General features: G+C 42.7%; 1 protein-coding gene across 9 annotated transcripts in view; it reads right to left on the bottom strand.

Moving 5' to 3' along the window:
• SUN1 (Sad1 and UNC84 domain containing 1) overlaps positions 1 to 18,566 on the bottom strand; it is a 32,838-nt gene extending 14,272 nt beyond the window's left edge. For 2 of the 9 annotated variants that reach the window (XM_056503740.1, XM_056503747.1), the window contains exons 1-6: positions 18,473 to 18,564; positions 7,975 to 8,071; positions 2,259 to 2,450; positions 1,739 to 1,929; positions 976 to 1,002; positions 680 to 874 (exon numbers count right to left, since the gene is read on the bottom strand). In XM_056503740.1, the coding sequence (XP_056359715.1) occupies positions 680 to 874; positions 976 to 1,002; positions 1,739 to 1,929; positions 2,259 to 2,450; positions 7,975 to 8,051 (682 nt within the window). In that variant the 5' untranslated portion in view covers positions 8,052 to 8,071; positions 18,473 to 18,564. Of the gene's footprint in view, positions 1 to 679; positions 875 to 975; positions 1,003 to 1,738; positions 1,930 to 2,258; positions 2,451 to 7,974; positions 8,072 to 12,648; positions 12,743 to 13,600; positions 14,201 to 14,461; positions 14,599 to 15,091; positions 15,315 to 18,472 lie in introns of those variants that run through there. The other 7 variants (XM_056503742.1, XM_056503743.1, XM_056503746.1 and 4 more) reach the window with 7 other exon arrangements.
• Positions 18,567 to 19,688: the final 1,122 nt, after the last annotated feature.

Below are 19,688 nucleotides of genomic sequence, written 5' to 3'. Positions count from 1 at the left end.
ACAAGACAATGAGGGAAACAATCCACTGAACAGAGATTGTCTTGGAAAAGCAGAACTTTATTTACACAGACTCAATCTTTCAAGCTCTTGGAATGTAGTCACTAGAGTGACTATTTGGAATCACTTTTCCCTTTGGAGATCAATTTTTCATATGGTTGAGGTATAGCTTTTAGAAATACTATAAAAACTGCAAGGCTAAAAGAGAAGAAAAAAAGGAAGCAGGAAGTAGAAAACCCTCTCAGAGATTCTCTTGATAGTATAAGCACTGCAAAGCAACAATTTTAGTCAGCCTTGAATATTCAAATCATGTAAGGGATAAAAAATTTACAAAAAAAGCACAGAAAGTTTGTATGTGAAAATCAGGACCAAATATTTCATAGGTAGTGCCACACATATGTGATGTCAGATTAGGAGACTTACAATCAGTGCTGGCTGGCCAAATAATTTTATAACTTAAGATATCAGAGCATTTTAATTTTGTAATTGGTTGATTCCTATAACAGCACCAAAAATCAGTATATTACTATATATCAGAATCAACAAGTACATAAAATTTCAACTGATACAGAAAAAAGTATTTCATATAAGCTGATCTCTAGAATTGAGTTACTGGCAAGTTCATCAGGGTAGGACAGGTAATTAAATAACACTAGGTAGAAATGAAGAGAAAGTAACTTACTAGATGCATGTTTCTGGCTCCTGTCCCTAGTGTAGATCCTGGAGGATGGCACGTGGGAAGCTGAGTAGGCAGTGAGGACCTCCTTCCTCTCTGACAGCATGCTGCAGTCGCTGCACGTGTAGCCGTTCAGCGTGGGCTGCAGCTCTGCTGCTGCTGCTATGCCCCCGTTCCCCTGCAGCAGCGCGGAGTCACTGCCTGGAAACAGAGCACAACACCCAGCACACCCCTGTCAGCACTGCCTGCACTCTGCCTGCCACACAGAAACGATGTGGAAGGAAAAGCCAAGTGTAGTTTACCTTTGGGGTCACCTTCTTCATCAAGGCCTGCAAAGAAAAAAAAAAAAAAAAATTGGTCCCAAATATAAGAAAGACCTGAACTGAATTACAGTATCTGACAAACTCAAGTTAGAAGTCACACTAATTTTAAGACTTCAAAGAAAGTCTCTCTACAGTAAGCATTTAACATATTTTGCAGCCCAGTAGAGAAACATCTATCCAGACCTTACTGTAGTAGGGTAATACTTGTGACAATCATCCCACAACAGAATGGGCAGACAAAGTAACATGAATGCCAACTGCACCTTGACTTAGTTCCCACCAGACATTAAAGCCACTAATTACAAGCTTACAATGCTTCTGCTGCTTGATAACTACTTTGATACTACTGTATTTAAAATTCTGTTTTAAGAGCCAAGTTATCTAAAATTTAGAATGGGTTCTACCAAGTTTGATACAATTCTTCCCATTAGGACTCTGGGAAGGTCACAATTATTCTGACTAGCAACAAACAGTCTGAATTGGGAGATATAACAAATTGCTGGTCTGGTTCTACACAATACTTCACATAGACAATACTTTATGTAGACCACTCTCATATTTTCTTGTCATTGAAGAAAGAAGGTTCCAGGAAAATCTTAGCAAGGAGACTCCCTAAATCAGAAGTGCAAGTGCACACACATTTAGGGGTAGGATGGACAAGAGGTGGGGCAAAGATCATACATTTATACACAAACCAAACAGTTTGCACAGTTTGATACAAGCAATAGCAATTATTGCCTACCCCAGAAATGATCAACTTCTGTCTGTTCCCGAATCAGAGACTCATCCAATATAGTAGATATCATTGATGTATCACTGGCATGGCTATTGAAACTGCTCTGGCTAAAAATAGATGAGCTGGACAGATTTTTCCTTGGCACATGTCTTCCACTGCCAGACTGTTTGTTCATACTTTTGCGTTGCTTTACCACCCTAGGAAACAAAGGCAAGTAAGACATAGCACTAAAGACACATTTCTGTTACTGTCTCACTTTATTAATAAATGAATAAACAGTTATTTCAACACTGATGTGACTAAACAGAGCAAAGAAGGTTTAAAAGGAAGTCCTCGCCTTCATGCACCTGTATTTTGACAAAGATTTTTGTAAAAAATTGTCATTGCAAATCACACACCAAACGTAAATTTCAGAGTATGGCAGTAAACACCAAGAACAAAATGTAAGACCTGTAGGTAACCATTTTGCATTATTTGTTCAAACAGTAAGACTCAGGATTTACTTGAGATGACTAAAAGTGCTTACTTAGACTGATCCCTGAAAGACAGGTTTCCAGCGTAAGAGCTGTCATGAAGGGAGTCACTCTGTCCATCATCTGCTTTACTGTATCCTCCAGCAGCCAACCGTAAACTACGCCGTGACATTCTGGGTGAATCAAACACTGGATCTATTTTGTTCTCAGTCTCAAAATCCAAAGCAGATGAAGAATAACTCGAACTGCAGTTAAATAAGAACAGCAAAGTTATTGGGAGAATTTTTAGCCTGGTAACAAATATGTTCTTTAAGCTAGTCCAAGTTTCTGTTAAATGCAGTTTATTCAGGGTTATGGTACAATCCCCACAAGATATACCAAATAACCCAAATAATCTAGATATTTGTAGATACTCAAGGTTCTTCTCAGCAATTCATATTGTGAGTTCTACAAATGAAAGCAAGTCACAAAAAGAAACAACCACCATGGAAACCACAAGCAAAGTTTAGCCAGAGCAAGCACTCATTCTTTTGGAACCAATCTGAGAGTGAAGGCCATTCATGACAGTTTCTTCACCACACCTAAGAGTAAATTAAAAATGACACACTCCAAGTTGCACAGCAAAGATTAATTTTCAGTCTTTTTGTCGATTTTCTGTTTGACAAGTCCTTGTTTTGAGAAATGAAGATCCATATGCCAGATTACTCTGAATTTCCATCTCTGAACAAGTATGAACTTCCTCCCTTTAAGACACTTAAAGACTTCCCTACTTTAGCTATTTCAGTTTAGCTACCATTACTTCTTTTTTTTAAAAAGTGCTTTAAAAAAATTTCTTAATTTAATGCAAACCATTAGAAATATTTAGCTCCAAACTAACAAAAAATGTTTAGAGACTTCAATGTGGTTTTCTCCTCCGAGGCAAGTTTACACATAGATAACCTTCACACTGTTACCCCAGGAACTCCACATTTCAACACGTCATTCTCTCAGCCTTCCTGAAAACTTACAGTGAAGACAAAGCAGCAACACAAGGCAAACACAAACAGATTAAGCTGAGGAGTCTGCAGGAAACACATTTACCAAAGCAGTTTAGCCTAAAGCAGAATTCTCATACTTACAACCAAAGGAAACATTCAGTTATGTAAGTGAGCAGTGGCTGCTGGCACAGGGCACTGCACAGCAGGTCAGGTTCTAGAACTGCTCAGCCCTGTGACCCACAGCATCCAAATGCTAAGTGCTCTAGGCCAGCTTGCATAAGGACTCTGTCCCTTCTTGGGCCACAGGGATATACAGAGACATAACAGCACTTCAGCACTCCTGGGGGTTTTGTTTTTTTAAAAGAAGAGATAAGCAAAGAATTGTTTACAACAGCAGCTCCTCCAAAAACAAACAAGCAAATTAGATCTGAGTAGATTCTACTGTGCAACCTGTATTTGAAAAAAATACATACAAACAGCTACTATAAAGTACATTTGTGTAAAATGATTCAATAGAAAAATTTCTCACACAATCATTAAAGACCTCAGATCATCACAAAGTAATAATATGGTGAGTATTGTATTGCTTTGGCATACAATTAAATTAACACCAGAAGGCCTTGAAGCTACACTTACAGCAATGTGGTGATTCTGACAAGGTGGTGCTTTTGAAGTCAGTTTCTTCATCGCTCCTCAATGCAAAGTAAAGTATGTAAGATGGGGTTGTCAGAGCACGTCAGCTGCATTTCTTTTGGCTAAAAACTAACATAGACAACAGTCTGTCTGAAAACATCTCATGGCTCCAGCACCAGCTGGGCATTAAGCCCACAAGGGCAGACCAGAGTCTGTCCAAAGTAGCTGCTTCTATTGCCCAGAGGAGCACAGATTTGATGGCAGGGCTTTGGTTCCGTGTGCTGGATCTCACTGCTCTGCCCTGATAATTGCTGGCACGTGCAGTGTAACCCTGTGCAAGGCAGGAGCACCAGCACAACTTAACAAACCCAGCATAAATTACTACATACATTAGGCTTGTTAATCCTTGCTTTCATTTGGCTGGAAGAGGGAGAAGAAATAACACATTTTCCCATATACTTAAACAACTGTAGACTAAAGAGTTTAATTTTTCAAAAATGCTAAGCATAGATGACTCATACTCTGACAGATGTGAAGTGAGAATATGGGTTAAATGTGGCTCCTCTTGCTGTTATTCTGAAAGGGTCAGAGCCACAACAGTTTTCTATTGAGTCCCTCCCAAACAGTTGTTTCAGAACTCAGTTTTGCTATTTACATTTGGCACTACGCACTTGCTTTTCCTCATCTTCACCCCACGTTTCTTACAGATACTCAATTCACAAGAACACAAAGTACACAGAACAAGCTGACAGCTGTGACCAGCGTCAATTTGTTTCTGTTTATGAACACTTGCTGTTGCCAAGTATCTCAATGAGCATTTATATCAATGTGAGTTGAATAAATAGCTTGAAGTTGGGCTCCACTATCTAAAAAAACCCACCAAATCATTATAGAATATTTTCCTCTTCAAAAAAAGGGGCTTGTCTCTCACATAGGGCAATAATTCTCTTCACATTATCAGTCCTCTGGCTGCAGGACAGTACCTAGAGTCTCCTAACTTGCCATCTCACTTTCCAAGCTTTGGAAAACAGCCTTTTCTCTTCTACAGAGAAGACTGCTGTAAATTAAAAAAACCTTTCTTTTAAGGGCCAGGACTGAACATGTACATTGATGTCCTCCTATGCAATATGTACAGCTAACCAAGAAACACCTAAAGGTGGGATGCAATTAGCCTACACTCCTGGATAACCTCTGCAAACAGTGAGGACTGGTTCCTTCCCCCAGCAAACAGCTCCCATGGCTGCTGGCAGAGCTGGTGACTGAATCTACTCTTACATTTCCAGATTCTTGATACCTCCTTCACATCAGCTTCTACAGAACAAGAATGTCCCAGACTTCAGTGGGTTATTTTTCAAATAAGTGGAATGAGAATGAGGTCTGCCAATTTTAGCATGGTTATAGCTTGTCTGAAGGACCTTAAGTGTAATTTATTTTTAAATACTCCTTGGAATGAAATAGGCAATGATATTCATGACTATTCAGGATAATAGGCACATGAAATACACCTACAGAAGTACAACTGAACAGACATCTTCCAACATGGACAGACATATAACCAGTACAAAAACACTGACAGGCTTTCTAACCAGAGGGCATTACTTACATTAAGTGACTGAGGACACTACCTTGAATTGTTTAGTTATTTCCTCAGTCAGTCCCAGAACACAGTTAAAAACCTCAAAGGATTTTATACAATTACTGTGCAGAAAATTGCACCCCAATTGAATGCTCTGACACAGAAAAAGAAAATCAAACCAAATACTCATTGATTTAACCCATATTCGTAAAGAAGTGTTAAAGGAACCCAAACTGACAACACAATTCAAAAGACGATGGTGACTAAAAAGAAAGATCCGTTGTAAGAATGAGGTGTAAATTACATGTTGGCAGGTGGGTGAGATTCACAAGTTTGACTTGCATTTGGAGGAGGATAAAGATTATTTAGGTATATCAGTTAAATGTTTTTCTGATTTGGGCTGGAGGAGTAGAAGCACTACGGCTATGAACACAGAGTGATTCCAGTGAGTATTAATATAAGTTCTATTAATAAGTCATGGCCAACTCTATTAATAGCTTTGTGGTATCAAACTTCACTGTACTGCTTTCTGCAGGGCTACATCCCAAGCCAATTTCTTTAAAGAAAAGATTCAGTAAAGATTAAATTGTCAAAGGCAGAAAAACCAGATTTGAATATAAGCAAAACAAACACAAGGTGAGGGGTAAGAAAAACAAATTTCAACATGAAAATATTTCTGATTAGCAATTCTCCCTTTTCTCAGAGTCTTCAAATATTGTTTAACCCAGAGGAAGAAAAGCTACAATAATAGATGTTATTCTGCACATACACAGCAAGAGTCTGCACAAAGAACTGTAGTTTATTCTCTTGACACCCTGAGAGCAGTGTCATGTCAGTGTACCAAGTAGTTTTCCCCCATTATTTTAATATTTGGGGCTTCACACAATTTTAAAGCAAGAGCTTGCCAGTCCTTCTTTTTTACATAAGGAAGAATGACAATGAATTAACTTCAAGCTAATTTAACTACACTGGCCTTCACTGATTCAGTTATTAAATTTCATCTTACCCAGCTCTATCCATTTCTAAATACCTATACCTAATAGTTTAGCAAAGTGAAATGGCAAGCTGGAAAGTTTCAGGACATATAGTCCCTTCACAACTTCTCAGTTTTGCAGAGCAGTCTTCATTTATGTAGCAAGACAAACACTGGGTTGTCCCCTAAATAAACCCCACCAAAGTCATACTGAAATATCCTCCAGATATCCAATAGGATTTATCATTCTGCATCTTCCTTTCTACTTGCCCACTGTTTCAATGGATGAGAATTTTGGACAAGAATACCCCAGGAATTTAACCAGTCAGGAGTTACAATATTTCAGCCAATCTCTAAGGTACATTTGCAACTCAAAGGTAACTAAACCCACTGAGTAATACAGAAGTGAAATTGCTGCTGGATACAAGGCACAGCGATCACTTTCATTGCCAGCATACTTTTCTTAAAATTGGAAAACTCACTTGTATTTAACCAACATTTTACCAATAGTTTTTCATAAAATTCAGGAAAAATTGCAATTCAATTGATGCAACATAAACCACATCACATTTGGCAATACAACTGACACCAGGCTATAGCTAAAACAAACACCAACAACAAAACAACCCCTCAAGATGCCCAACAGAAAATGGAAACATACAGTTTTGGAGCACACAAAAGAAGAGTATTAACTCAGTAATCTCTTAATGCTACAGTTTTGCCAACTTCTGTTTTATTGGCAAGTAGCCAAGTATTCTCCAATCTCTATACTTGATATTAATAACAATACATAATAATGATAAACAGAGGGAATAGAAAAGCAGATCTCATCCTGCATCCTAAGGAACAATCATTTTTTTAAACTTAAACTTAGCTAAACCAGTAACTCAGGTTCATTGATATATTTTGAAGTATATATCTCAACAGCAGGAAAAGCTCAACAGATTAAGAGCAACAATCTGCTATATTAATACTAAAAAACTCAAAATAGGCATCAAAACACTTGCTCTGAATACATAATATAAAAACTACCAAACACTAGTTAGCTTTTAGAAAACAGAAGAGATTTAAGAAAAACAAAGATACAAGAAAAAAAACAAGATCATCAGAAGATACAAGACAAGGATACAAAAAAGCAAGTTCATTAGAACATAGATTTTACATTCACCCAACAAGCAGCTTTGCTAAAAGAAGTAATCAATATGTTATTTCCAGCCAAGTCCCACACTAGCGACAGTAAGTGCACAAAAATCAGTGTTTTAAAGTGAAAATGGTCCCAAGTCACAAAAGAAAGCACACACCAAAGTTACAAGACACAAAACATCGAAGAATTTTGAGGACATATTTATAGAAATCCAACAGCAGTTGTAACTAGGCGGACACAAGTTATTCATAGCAACTAATAAACACTGAGTCATCATCTTAGTCATTGTCCTGTTAGTTCAACATCTTCTTTCCTCCAGTTAGGACACAGCACTTGTTTACAAAGCAGACTAGAAAAAGCCCACTTCTTCAAAGAAGTCAGCTACTTACCATGAAAGCTCAGCTCTCCAGGATTAGCAACATTGAGAGAAAAGACAGTTTGTCTACAAGAAGAAAAGGGTTCTCACCTGAGTGCATATGTATAGCCAGTGTTCTCTGGCAGACATTGGGGAGGGGTGTACGTGTGTAGACGTGAAAAGTCCATGTTGACAGTTTCAAATCATACTGTAAAAGGTGAAAATAAAGCAATGCAATGACTTAAAATTATGTTAAGTCAATCTAGGAGCCCTTGCACTGTTCAGCCTGTGTTTTTAAGCATTGAAATAAAAGATCTGTTACCAGAAACATGGAGCTCTCAGAAGTGGAGTAGTATTGCTCCTAGTGCCAGATATCCCTTATCACTACAGGAAGCTCAGGGTTACTTCTGACTGTGACCTTCCTTATGCTACTCTATTTTCAGCTATTTCCAAGTTCTCTGGAACATGACAGTTATGAGCCAAACTCTTACCACAACCAAATTACAACACTTCCACAGGAACTCCGTTATGCTGGTATCCCCTAAAGAAGCTAAGTATAAGAATCTACAGAACTAGCAGCATGAAGCAGCCATGCTTCAGAGATCTCTTCAAAACATGTTTTGCTTTGAGTGCCCTCTGAGCACAGCACAGCTGCTGTGTGCACCAAGGATAATGCAGATGAAACTTGAGAAAGTTTTTACATATAGTCAAATGATTTTATTCTAGCACTTTTGAATACCATCCACTAAGCAGTGAGGGAGCACCCTTCATTTCACATAATTTATTCCTGTCATTAAAACCACTGAATACACACCCTAGCAAAAGAGCCAAGTGCAAAGTGACTCACAGGGTAGAATTAGGCACATTTTCCAGAGTGCCATCCACTTCCAAAAAAACAATAAACCCAAAGCCAAAACTACCAAATCAAAACCACCCAAGCAACACTTGTAAAACTTTCCATGGGGGTCTTTAAAAAGTATTATTGCTTTTGGAAGAAAATAAAAACTGGCGTTGTCATCACAGAGATGCATGGATGACTGCTTATGGTACTATGAACAATTTGACTTACAATTTCAAAGTATTTGCAAAAAACCTTTAGCCCTTCTCAGTTTTATTAGCCAAAGAAAATTTTTAATTTTGTGGAAAGGATTCTTGGATGATAGCTTATTTGTAGTTAACAAATAGGGATTTGGCTATTTTGGATTTGCATGGTTAGCAAGGCAGAATCCTGGCTACTTTCAGATTATCTATGGCTCCTGTTTCAACTGCAGTAAAAGATATTCCACACATCTGTGATGACCTACCTAAACCAGGATAAAAAATATCCCCAGCTAATTTTCATAATCATAACATCAACAAGCATCTCATTTTGGAGACACTTTCCTATTCTGAAATAAGCATTTTCATTTTATATAGCTACACGTACATAGGAAATAGAGACAAAAAGCAGGTACAGGCAAAAGCAGCTCAAAAGAAATCTGGACACGTAACATTAAAATGCTCTTAGTCAGTCTACCTGTAGCCTCCAAATCCTGAGGTCAGTAAGGCAGGAGGATATTTCCATTACTAGTGAAGACTTAAAAAAAATTAAAACTTCCGGGCCTAAGCATTGTAGCTTGCTGAATCCAAGCACCTCCCATGCCAAGTGGGGTTAATGAAAAATAAAGCCTCTTGCTATTTACTTTTTTTTTTGTATTATAGAGAACATATTCCCATTAAGTGATCCTCTACATTCACTTCATTTGCCCCAGAGCCATAATGCTTTCACTAACTTGTACATAAATTTGTTGTTTGTTTACAGGAAGCTTAAATCAGTAGTGCGGAAGTATTAGCAAAGCAGTCTCATTCTTTTGCTAGAATGAGCAGCAAATTCTGTTGGAATATGTAACAACTGCTGCCTTACTTTATCAACAAACAGGAGCTCAATTTAGCACACAGGAAATGGGGACCAGAGAGCAATGGCTCCCCAGGAATGGAAGTGGAAATACAGTGATTTTTCAAGATGAGGGATGCTGATAACATCAGAGAGCATTTGTATTAAAGAATAGCAAAACAGGTTTCTCAGACATATGCCTACTGAAATTGAAAACTATTAAGGTTGATCTGTTTGAATTGATTCATCTCAATAAAGATTTTTAACCCCCAAGGTAGAAAAACCTTGTTTAGTTTCCACTGGAGTTGATGTGCCTGCTTAGCATGCATCATTTCATCATAAAACCTGTTTTTTAACTGGCAACTCAGTAGCTAATCCTTCTGACACCCAGCAATATTTTCCCACATGGAAAGTTCAGCTATGCCAGTGAGCTTTGAGTAGCTCCCCAGCTCCTCCCTGCCTCCACTGCCCATATGGGCAGGGCAACAGCCGAGTTTGAAAAACAACACATTGGCTCAGTTTCTTCCCTGTTCTTTTCCCCTTCACCACCAGTTCTCTCTTTACTTGATTTCTGAATAAATCAAATGCTGGAACATAAACAACATTTCTTCTTTGATAAGGTTTTAATTGTATCATTAAGTTATTATAGATAAAATACGTGCTTGACAAAGGCAGTGCTAACTGCAAAGCCTCGAAGGTACTTAGGCGTAGCTCTATTAATAGCTGGGTTTCATAGCACCAGCTCTCCAGTGAAGATATCAGGTTTGCCATCTAAACACCACACTTAGAAGATTTAGGAGCTTGGTTTGATTCACTGCTTGTCTGATGCTCTAAAATTAATTCTGACTCAAGAGGAGAAAACTCTACTCAATTTTTCAAAGCAACAAAACAGGCTTAACTGACTTAAACAGAATTTGAAAATCATCTTCAGAGATGACCACCAAACAGGCACCTAGAATTTACTGTGAAACTGGATTATTTTTAAGCCAGACTCTTAATTCAACAGCTTAATCTTAGTTTTCTACCTCTTCAAAACAAATGATCAACCCAATTTATTTATAAATATTCTACATCCTTATAACAAAACAGACACAGGGTGGGCGGAGGACATTGACTCACTCATATTTAACAGCACTCCACTTTTTGTGTATTATCATTCTTCTTGTTTATGAAATTTTCATATACAACTGGAACAGAAAGAGACATGCTAATAAAATACTTTGAAAATTTTAAGTCACAAAACTTGGCAGAGAACCTGAGAGGCAGGCACTGTACTTAGTTCCAGTTTGAACACTTGTGGGTGCCCAACACCTTTCTGCTTTAGGTATCATAGATCTGTCTGGACTCAGTTTCACATAGACTTTCAGTCTCAGCTTTATTGCAAGATTACTAGTCCCAAACTCCAAAATAGCTCTTTTCCCTTTTGCAGAAGCCCGTAAACATCTGTTTCTAATACTAGGTGATGTACAGTGCAAGTTGTATAAAACACCCAAGTAATAAGAACACTTTGATAAGACATCCCACAGTCAATTAAAGGGAAGCACACAGTTGTGCTGGAATGCAAGCAGACACTGTGTGGGCCTCAGCTTACACACCAGCTTCCATGTTCCTGCAGAGGAGACAGCTGGATTATTTACCTATTTTTGGGAAGCAGACACAACAGTCATCCTAAGCATTATCTCTCCCTTGCAATTAAACTGAACCTGTGTTACAATAAATCAGCACAGGAGAAGGGCAGGAGAAGACATTATGACTGTCAGAACACAAGGAAGCTCAGGGACTCCTGTAATCAGTGCAGCAGAATTTACCTTCACACAAGGCCCTTGGCTGTCTCCAAAGGACTCTGAACATTCTGAGTGACATGTGGCTGCACCACTAGCTCAAAAAACAAAAAAGCTTGTCTATCTGACAGTAACTTTCACAATTAGCCAGCCTCAATGAAATCCTAGCACCATGGCAGCAAGCCTCCTGGCTCCAGGGAAGATGATGAAATGCTCCACAAGTGGCCCTCATGCACAGCAGCATCACAAGGCAGAGGCAGCAGCACCAAACACTGACCATGCACTACGAACACCTCACAGGGACAGACACAAACCCTCACTGATGGCTTTTGGGGCACACAGACTATTACAGACATACTGTCCCAGCAGTTCCTCATGAACACCCTTTGTAACAACGGAAGTGGTAAATTGCCATTTCACAAAAGGGACTCTGGCAGAGTAGAAACATTTACCAAAGTCTGTTAGAGAAGGAGAAAATTCCCAAGACAGCATGTCTTAATTTTTTATAATACAATGGATAAAAAAAAAATTATACAAGGAAGTCTTAGATATTGGTAGTACTACTTCAAATAGAAGTTTTACTATCCTCACATTTTAAAGCCAAATAAGTTTAAGTCACTATGACTTAACACATTTAATGTCACCAATGCTAAACAGATTTAGGCAAACTATTAATAACAATGAAACTGGAACAGGCAAACTCCATCAGTTCCTGAGAGCAAGCCATATTTTACTTGTAACTTAAATTTTTATTTTCTTCTATTATTCAGAATAACCAACGAAACAGTGATTTCATATTTGGTTAAAGAACACAAATTCCTGAGTAAATATAAATATACTCCACAAAGGATGTTTCACCATAGCAAGTACTAGTTTAAACAGGCTGAAGAGCAAAGAGCTCCAAGCTAAATCAAGATTTTATTAAAACATATATTCATGAAACATTATTATTCCTTTAAAAGAGCGACCCAAAAGCAAACAATAAAAAATAAATTTTAAAAAACCCCATAAGTAATAGAATTGATATTTTACACTAGATGTTACCACTGAAATCCCCAATCACAGGTGTCAAACTACAGCACTACCAACCAACCCCACGAAGCAGCGACAGTGCACAGTGACATTCTGTACCTCCGGAAAGGCTTTTTAAGGGGAGGGACTGCCAGCAGTCATTGTGGCCGCTCATTGTTTACACGCTGGCAGCACACACCGAGCCCGGGCCGCTGCACCGCCGCCGGGGCCTGGCCGCGCTCCGCCGGGCCCGGCCCGGCCCCGCTCGGCCCCGGGCGGCACAGGCCGGGCCATCCAGCCCAAAATGGCTCCCGGCCCCAACAAAGCCCGGCCCGGCCCCCGCGCTCCGTCACTCGCCCGGTTTGAATTCACTGGAGGCGGCGGCCCGGCCACCCCGCCGCCTTAACCCCTGCGCCTCCGCGCCCCTGCCCGCCGGCTCACAACAAAAGGAGCCCTGGAACGCTTCACCTGCCCCATAAAACACCCCCATCAAATTAAACCCCGACATCTTACTCTTTATAAGCGACACCTAAACGTCCACACCTTACAATCACCAAATTACAAGCCAGTCACGCACCGCAGATTTAAGGATATCTATACACCACCGCATTTACTAATAGATCAATGTAAAAATCCTGCTAAGCTGCTCCATAAACCCTCCGTCCAGCTCACTCACGACAAAGAACTCACTTCCATAACACTGGTATGAAAATCAGCAACTAGTAATTCATTCCCATAGATAAAAGCAAGAATTAGACATTAGGGTTCACTGGCAAATTCAACAGAAGCATTAGCCTGGAATAGTCAGTTGCAAAGAACTGAAACATTAAAAAAAATTAGCAAATATTTAACTTCCTTTTTGCATAACTTTAAACTGAAAATCAGATGGTGGGAGGGCCTGCAAGTGCTGCAGAAACCCGGAATTTGCTGGCTAATATTTTCCTTCCCTATAATATATTATAAACAATATATTTTTAAAATTTATTTTATTGTAATGTAGGGTAACATTAAATAAGGAACATAAAATAAGGCAAACCAAATACTTTTTCTTCCTAGCAGATATAAAACTCACTGGAACTGTCAGAAAACAGGTGCTGTCTCCAGTGTTTCTGACACTTCCACCCCTGTGGTCACTGAAGAGCAGCCAAACGTGAACACGGCATGAGGAACTCAGCACTACCACCTCGAAAGGAGCACAGCACTAAAACAGCACATTTTGCTGTAAAAACACGAGCGGTCACTCACTCGGCGAGCGATGACAAACTCTTCTGCAGAAAAGCCATCTGTGGAACAGCACTTTCCCCACAGGAGCAGCTGCCCCGAGGTGACAGGCGGGGACAGCGAGGGCAGGCTGTGCAGTGCGCTACCCAGAGCGGAGCACAGCGCCCAGCACTGCACGTTACCTTTGCACCAAGGCTCGGCAGCTGCGGCCAGCGCCGGCACCGCCGCGCACTTATCAGCCCTTTCACAATCAGGGCGGAAAGCTGCAGGTTATAGCTTCTTCTGACAAGGAAACCCTGCAGATGCCAGGCCCAGAGGGACCGGGGCAGCTGAGGTTTCTACCTCCTCCCAGCGAACAGCGCCGACCGACAGAACTCCAGGCTAACCAGGGGTCAGCGCCCGCCCCGCGACTCCAGCCCGCGGCGCCTCACGCCCCGCCGCCTCCCCTGCGCCGCTGCCCGAGCCGGGCACGCCGATCCCCCGCCCGGGGGAGGCCACAGACCCGCGACACCGCGCCCGGGGGCTCCCACGCGGGCGGGCGGCCGCCACACGCGGCCCCGGCCCGGCCCGGCGGGAAGCGGCGGCGGCGGGCGGGGGACGGGTGAGCGCGGGCGGGGAGCGGTTGGCAACGGCCGGGGCGGGCGGAGCCCCGCCGCCTCCAGGGAAGCGCGGCCCGGCCCTGCGCGACGGGGAGAGCCGCGGCGAGGGTTACCTGGTGCCGGCGCGGCGAGGGAAAGGCAGAACCGGCGGCAGAGCCAGCGGCGGCGGCTGAGATTGTCCCGGGCCCCGCCCGCTTTGCCGAGGCCGCCGGGAGCCCCCGCCCCGCCCGCGCGGCGCGTGCCGGCAGCGCCCCCTCAGCGCCGCCCCGCCCCGCCCGTGCGGCCCCGCCCCGCCCCGCCCGCGCGGCCCCTCACACCGGGCGCAGGCCCCGCCCCGCCCCGCCCGCGCGGCCCCTCACACCGGGCGCGGGCCCCGCCCCGCCCGCGCGGCCCCTCACACCGGGCGCAGGCCCCGCCCCGCCCCGCCCGCGCGGCCCCTCACACCGGGCGCAGGCCCCGCCCCGCCCGCGCGGCCCCTCACACCGGGCGCGGGCCCCGCCCCGCCCCGCCCGCGCGGCCCCTCACACCGGGCGCGGGCCCCGCCCCGCCCCGCCCGCGCGGCCCCTCACACCGGGCGCGGGCCCCGCCCCGCCCCGCCCGCGCGGCCCCTCACACCGGGCGCGGGCTCCGCTCCGCCCGCTCGGCCCCGGGCCCCGCTCGGGGCTGCGCGCTCCTGCCTCGCCTTCCCCTCCGCAAAATGGAGCTGTGGAAGGGGCGAGGAGTGGGGAGGAGAGTTAACTCACATTTTCACTCCGGCCTCTACTGCTTGACTCACGGACTTTCCCTCCTAGTGTTTCCGCTGTTTCCTTCCTCCCCGGCCTTTTTTGGGATTTTCCTTCCCTTCGATTCGCCGCTAAGACTTTGGCTCCGGCACAGCGCACCCGGCCGCTCGGTGGGACTGGAGCGCTTCGGCCCCGTGTGGTGCCCAACCAAATTCACCAAATAAGCCAACATCAGGAGGGAAACCTCCGACAGCCACACGGAAAAGAAATCAGAGAAAAGTATTGCTTGGAGCTGACCTTTAAGGCTATCTAGTTCCAACTCCCCTGCAATGAACAGTGACACCTCCCACGACACCAGGTTCCTGCAAACCCTGTCCAACCTGGCCTTGAGCACTTCCAGGAATGGGACTGGTTCTTGGCAGAGAAGAAACAAGCCCCATTGTTCAAGCACTGGGGAATGTATGCAAATACATTCAATGTGGAGCCTGTGCCTGAGTGACATTTTTTTGAAGCCTTCAGTCTCGCCACAGTTCTCTTGCAGGCAGGGATGGTGCAATGTCAGTGAACAGAAAGAATAGGGAATTTGTCATTTGGGAAAGGCTAACCAGGCCATAAGTTGTTATTTACTTGTGTGTGCAAGAGAAATGACTCAGCTTGCTTTGAAAGAACTGGCTGATAAATATGTAATTATCAAATAATCCAAATGTTTGGATACAAAATGAGAGAAGGCAGCTAATCCTTAAGAAACAGAAAATGCAAGATAAACACATTCACTTAAGGTATTAGCTGATATTGATGTAGCAGTGATTTTGGGGAATTCCTGTTTCTTTTAGAAGTGCTTTGCTCCAGCTACTTGACAGTTTGAAGATGCTGCAGCCAAAGTTGAGCTGACCCCAGTGACACTTGGAAGCCAGTGTCTGGTTTGGTCAGACGTGCAGCCCCACACCAGTCTCCTCCTCCCTGCATATGCCTGAATATTTTGCAGAATCAGTTTTCTGGCCACTCCTTCTCTTTCTGTACTTGCTCCACACCTGTTTTCCTGTCTTAAGAGTAGATAATGTTTAAAGGCTTAAGATACTCAGGGCAAAATCACCTCTTAGTTTAAATCTCCTTGAAATGCCTTGGTGATGTGAGGCCAGGCCCTCTCAGAGCTGTTGCCCATCCTGTTCCCCTGGAGCCCAGGCAGGGCAGGCAGCACTCAGCTCTGGCAGGACAAGGCATGTTGTTCTCCCAGTTTGCTGCTCCAGCTTCCCAGGCTGCTCTGACTTGTCCTGAGCAGTTGTTTTTCCATCACAACCAGGCCAAGTGGCTGGCTGGAGGATGATGGCTGAAGCTCAATTTTCCCTCCACTCCTCAGCTATGAGAGGCAATAGAGCTTTTTTTAAGTTTCCAGGCTTTGAGAGGAACTTGGTTGGATGTCCTGGTTTTGTTAAAACAAGCTGGTATGTACAGGGAGTTAATTTTTCCACATTTCAGAAGAAACTGCTCTGAGGCAAGCAAGAATTCCTTCAAGGTTTCTCAACATCTAACAAGTTCTGAATGTAAAATGGGATGACAATTTTATTAGCTAAGTTGAAGTGTATAGAGAAAGATGGTCAGAAAGAATAAAAATTGACCATATAAAAAATGTTCCGTTTTTAACATTGTAGAGGGCAGTTAAGAATTTAGAGGAAAAAAGCTTTCTTGACACCAGGTTTGGGAAACTGCAATACAAGGCCAAACCAATCCAAGGACCACATTTCTCTAGTCTTAGCTTCCCCTTCCCCTTCACTTCCCTTCCCCTTCCTCCTGCATTATTGTTCTCATCACAGTATGATTCCCATTCCCAGTGCTCTCCTGCAGAAAACCAGCTCTGCTGCACATTCTGGTCCTTGCTATCAAAAGGGGTGAATCCCCACAGTGATTGAAGGTATGGACTGAGCGTGGCAGAAACCAGAGCAGCAAGGTGTTTCTGGCTGGCAGGACTGGGCATGGCACACTGCTGCACAGGATGGGAGTGGTGACCTTTGTATCCAAGGCTGGGCAGATCATTATATATATGTAGTAGTATGAAAATCACCTAAAATATCTGCAAATCTGATTTCTTGCTCATTAAAGAGGTTTCTCACCACCTGCATCCCTTTATGGTTTATCTCAGCAGGGCCCTTTCCCCACTCCTCTGCACCCAGAGCAATTGGGTTAGCAGGTAAAGGGGGATGCAGAGCACTTCAGATCAGGTCTGCCACTAGATCTCCGTGCTCCTGACTTACAGGGGATTTCAGCCATTAACAAGAAAAGCTGATTACACCCAAGGCAGAGCAGCCGTTCTCCTCACAGCTCTCAGCTGCTGCTTCAGCTCAGCTCCTGCTTCTCTGGGGGATTGATCCCAGTAAATGGACACAAGCTTGTTAACTGTAATTTTTGTTGATCCTTCAGATGCCTAATCATGAAGATTTTTTCCTTTATTTTTCTTTCTCTCTTTTTAAGACATGGTTAGGGTTTCACATGGAGGGCTGAGACACAGAGCAGTCCATGATGTATCCAGCAGGACCAGCTCTGATCCACTCTTCTAGCAAACAGTTGCTCAATTTGCCTTGCAGGGATCTTAACACAGATTCTACAAATGAAACAGAAACTTGGCTGCTCTCAAGCCAGCAGTTGGCTTTCCAAAGCCAAGATGTTACTTTATTTTTGGGGCAGTGCTCTGGTATGTTTGTGTGGTGCACACAAGGGGCTTCCCCCAGCAAGATAAAGCCTGTGCATCAGAATTCCATCTTCTCTATATAGTACTATTATAGTGCAATTAATTGATAATAAATAAATAAATAAATAAATAAAATCTACCATAATGGCATAAATACCTGTTATGGTTATACTGTACTATAACTGGACAGCTTTATCATAGAACTACATAATAAAACAGTACTATGGACTATACTAATTCTTCCTGGTTACTCCTGGTTTTAGCTTACTATACCTTAATAGCTAAATTATACTGTGTAGAGATGAGATTAGATTAGAGCTGTGATATGTTATTACAGCCTATAATAACTTTGCAGTTACAGCTGGAGGTCAGTGCCTGGGAGCAGACTGCTGACACAAGCAGAGAGGTGCATTAGTGCACCTTCCCCATGGGCTCACATGACCCTGCAGGGCCAGACACCTGCAGAGTGTCTGCAATCTGCCAGAGCACTCCTGAGGAAATCTGCACATTGCCTGGATGGACCCACACAGGCAATGAGAATTGCATGGATCTAGAACACACTTAGCCACCAGCCTCTCCTGAAATGCTCTCTGATGTCTCAAAGTTTAGTTATCTCATTTGTCAGTGTCCTCTCAACATCTAACTAATTGAATCCATTTAAGGTAGTTAACAAATACATAAAAAATTCTACATTCAGTTAGACAATCACATGCACTTACCTAAAAATATCTGTTTTGCTAAGAATCCAAGTCCCAGGATCCTCCACCACAGGTCTTCTGGCTTACAAGGACGAAGACAGAGGCACAACTGCTTGTCACAGGAAGGGCAGGGCTAAAGGCTCCTTATCTGAAGTGCCTGAAAGCCTGAAAGTTTGAGATAACAGCTGTGCTCCCCAAAATTGCCCTTGCTTAAAAGTGACGTAATGCATATGGTGCTAGGGACATTCTGTAACGTGCACTAACTAAATCTAGAAAATACATGAGCTGATCTGGCCAAACAGGAAAAAAACCCCAAAGCATTTTAGTTGAGTTCCTACTTACCCAGTAAAAGGTTGAACCCAAAAGTTGAGTCTCAAAGAAAATGACTTTAAAATCCAGACTCATAAACCATCCACAGGAGACTCAATAACAGTAAATTTTTGTGAAGGGATTTAAGAAATTTGGGTTATATAAGTTGAAATATGCTAAACTAAAAGCAAGGTTAGCACATTATCAAGACCTACACCCAGAAGACCTAATAAAAGGATGTAGTGGTAGATCCCCAGTTTGTCACACACACACAAACAAGATCAAGCTGGTGTTTAGCATGTCTCTAGAAGGACTATTAGAATATTCATTTTAACAAGCTCTCCTGGCTCTGAAGAAAAAGCTGGTTTGGTTGGACGATGTGGAGATTTTTCTTTGTGAGGCATCCCACAGTGGACTGCTCTGAAAGATAACAAAATATTCAACATATGGAGGAAAAAAAATTCCCAGGCTGCTCAAGATATCAAGCTTGATGAATACTTCAGCTCTTGCTATTTGTGTGCCAGCTTTAGAACATCTTGAAAAACTTTGACTAGATTCCACATCAACCAAGAATGTTCTCTCATCCCACATTTGAAGTAGGCTTTGCAAACATCTCTGTTTTAGATCACAAGAGTAATTAAAAGCACTTGACCAACATTTGTACTGCAGCTAGCATGAGGCTGTTATTCAGTGGTAAAGAATCTAAATTTTGTCAACATGAGAAGCTAAAAATATCATGCCTGTAGTAGTATTATTAAGTAGGATTTATTTAGGGGACTTTCAAGGGAATTTCACCATAAGAACTGGGTTCTAGCTGCTGAAGTGAAACTTTGGGTTGTATTGCAGGAACCTGCTGTTTTGCAGTGCTTTGAAGGACTATTTTGAGAACAAGGTCTCTGCTAGAATAGTTATAGAATCTATTTCCTGT

This window comes from Oenanthe melanoleuca, chromosome 14 (genome assembly GCF_029582105.1).
Source record: "Oenanthe melanoleuca isolate GR-GAL-2019-014 chromosome 14, OMel1.0, whole genome shotgun sequence".
Lineage (NCBI taxonomy): Eukaryota > Metazoa > Chordata > Aves > Passeriformes > Muscicapidae > Oenanthe > Oenanthe melanoleuca.
Note: the sequence above shows the minus strand (reverse complement) of the source record. Positions and strands in the feature narration are given on the sequence as shown.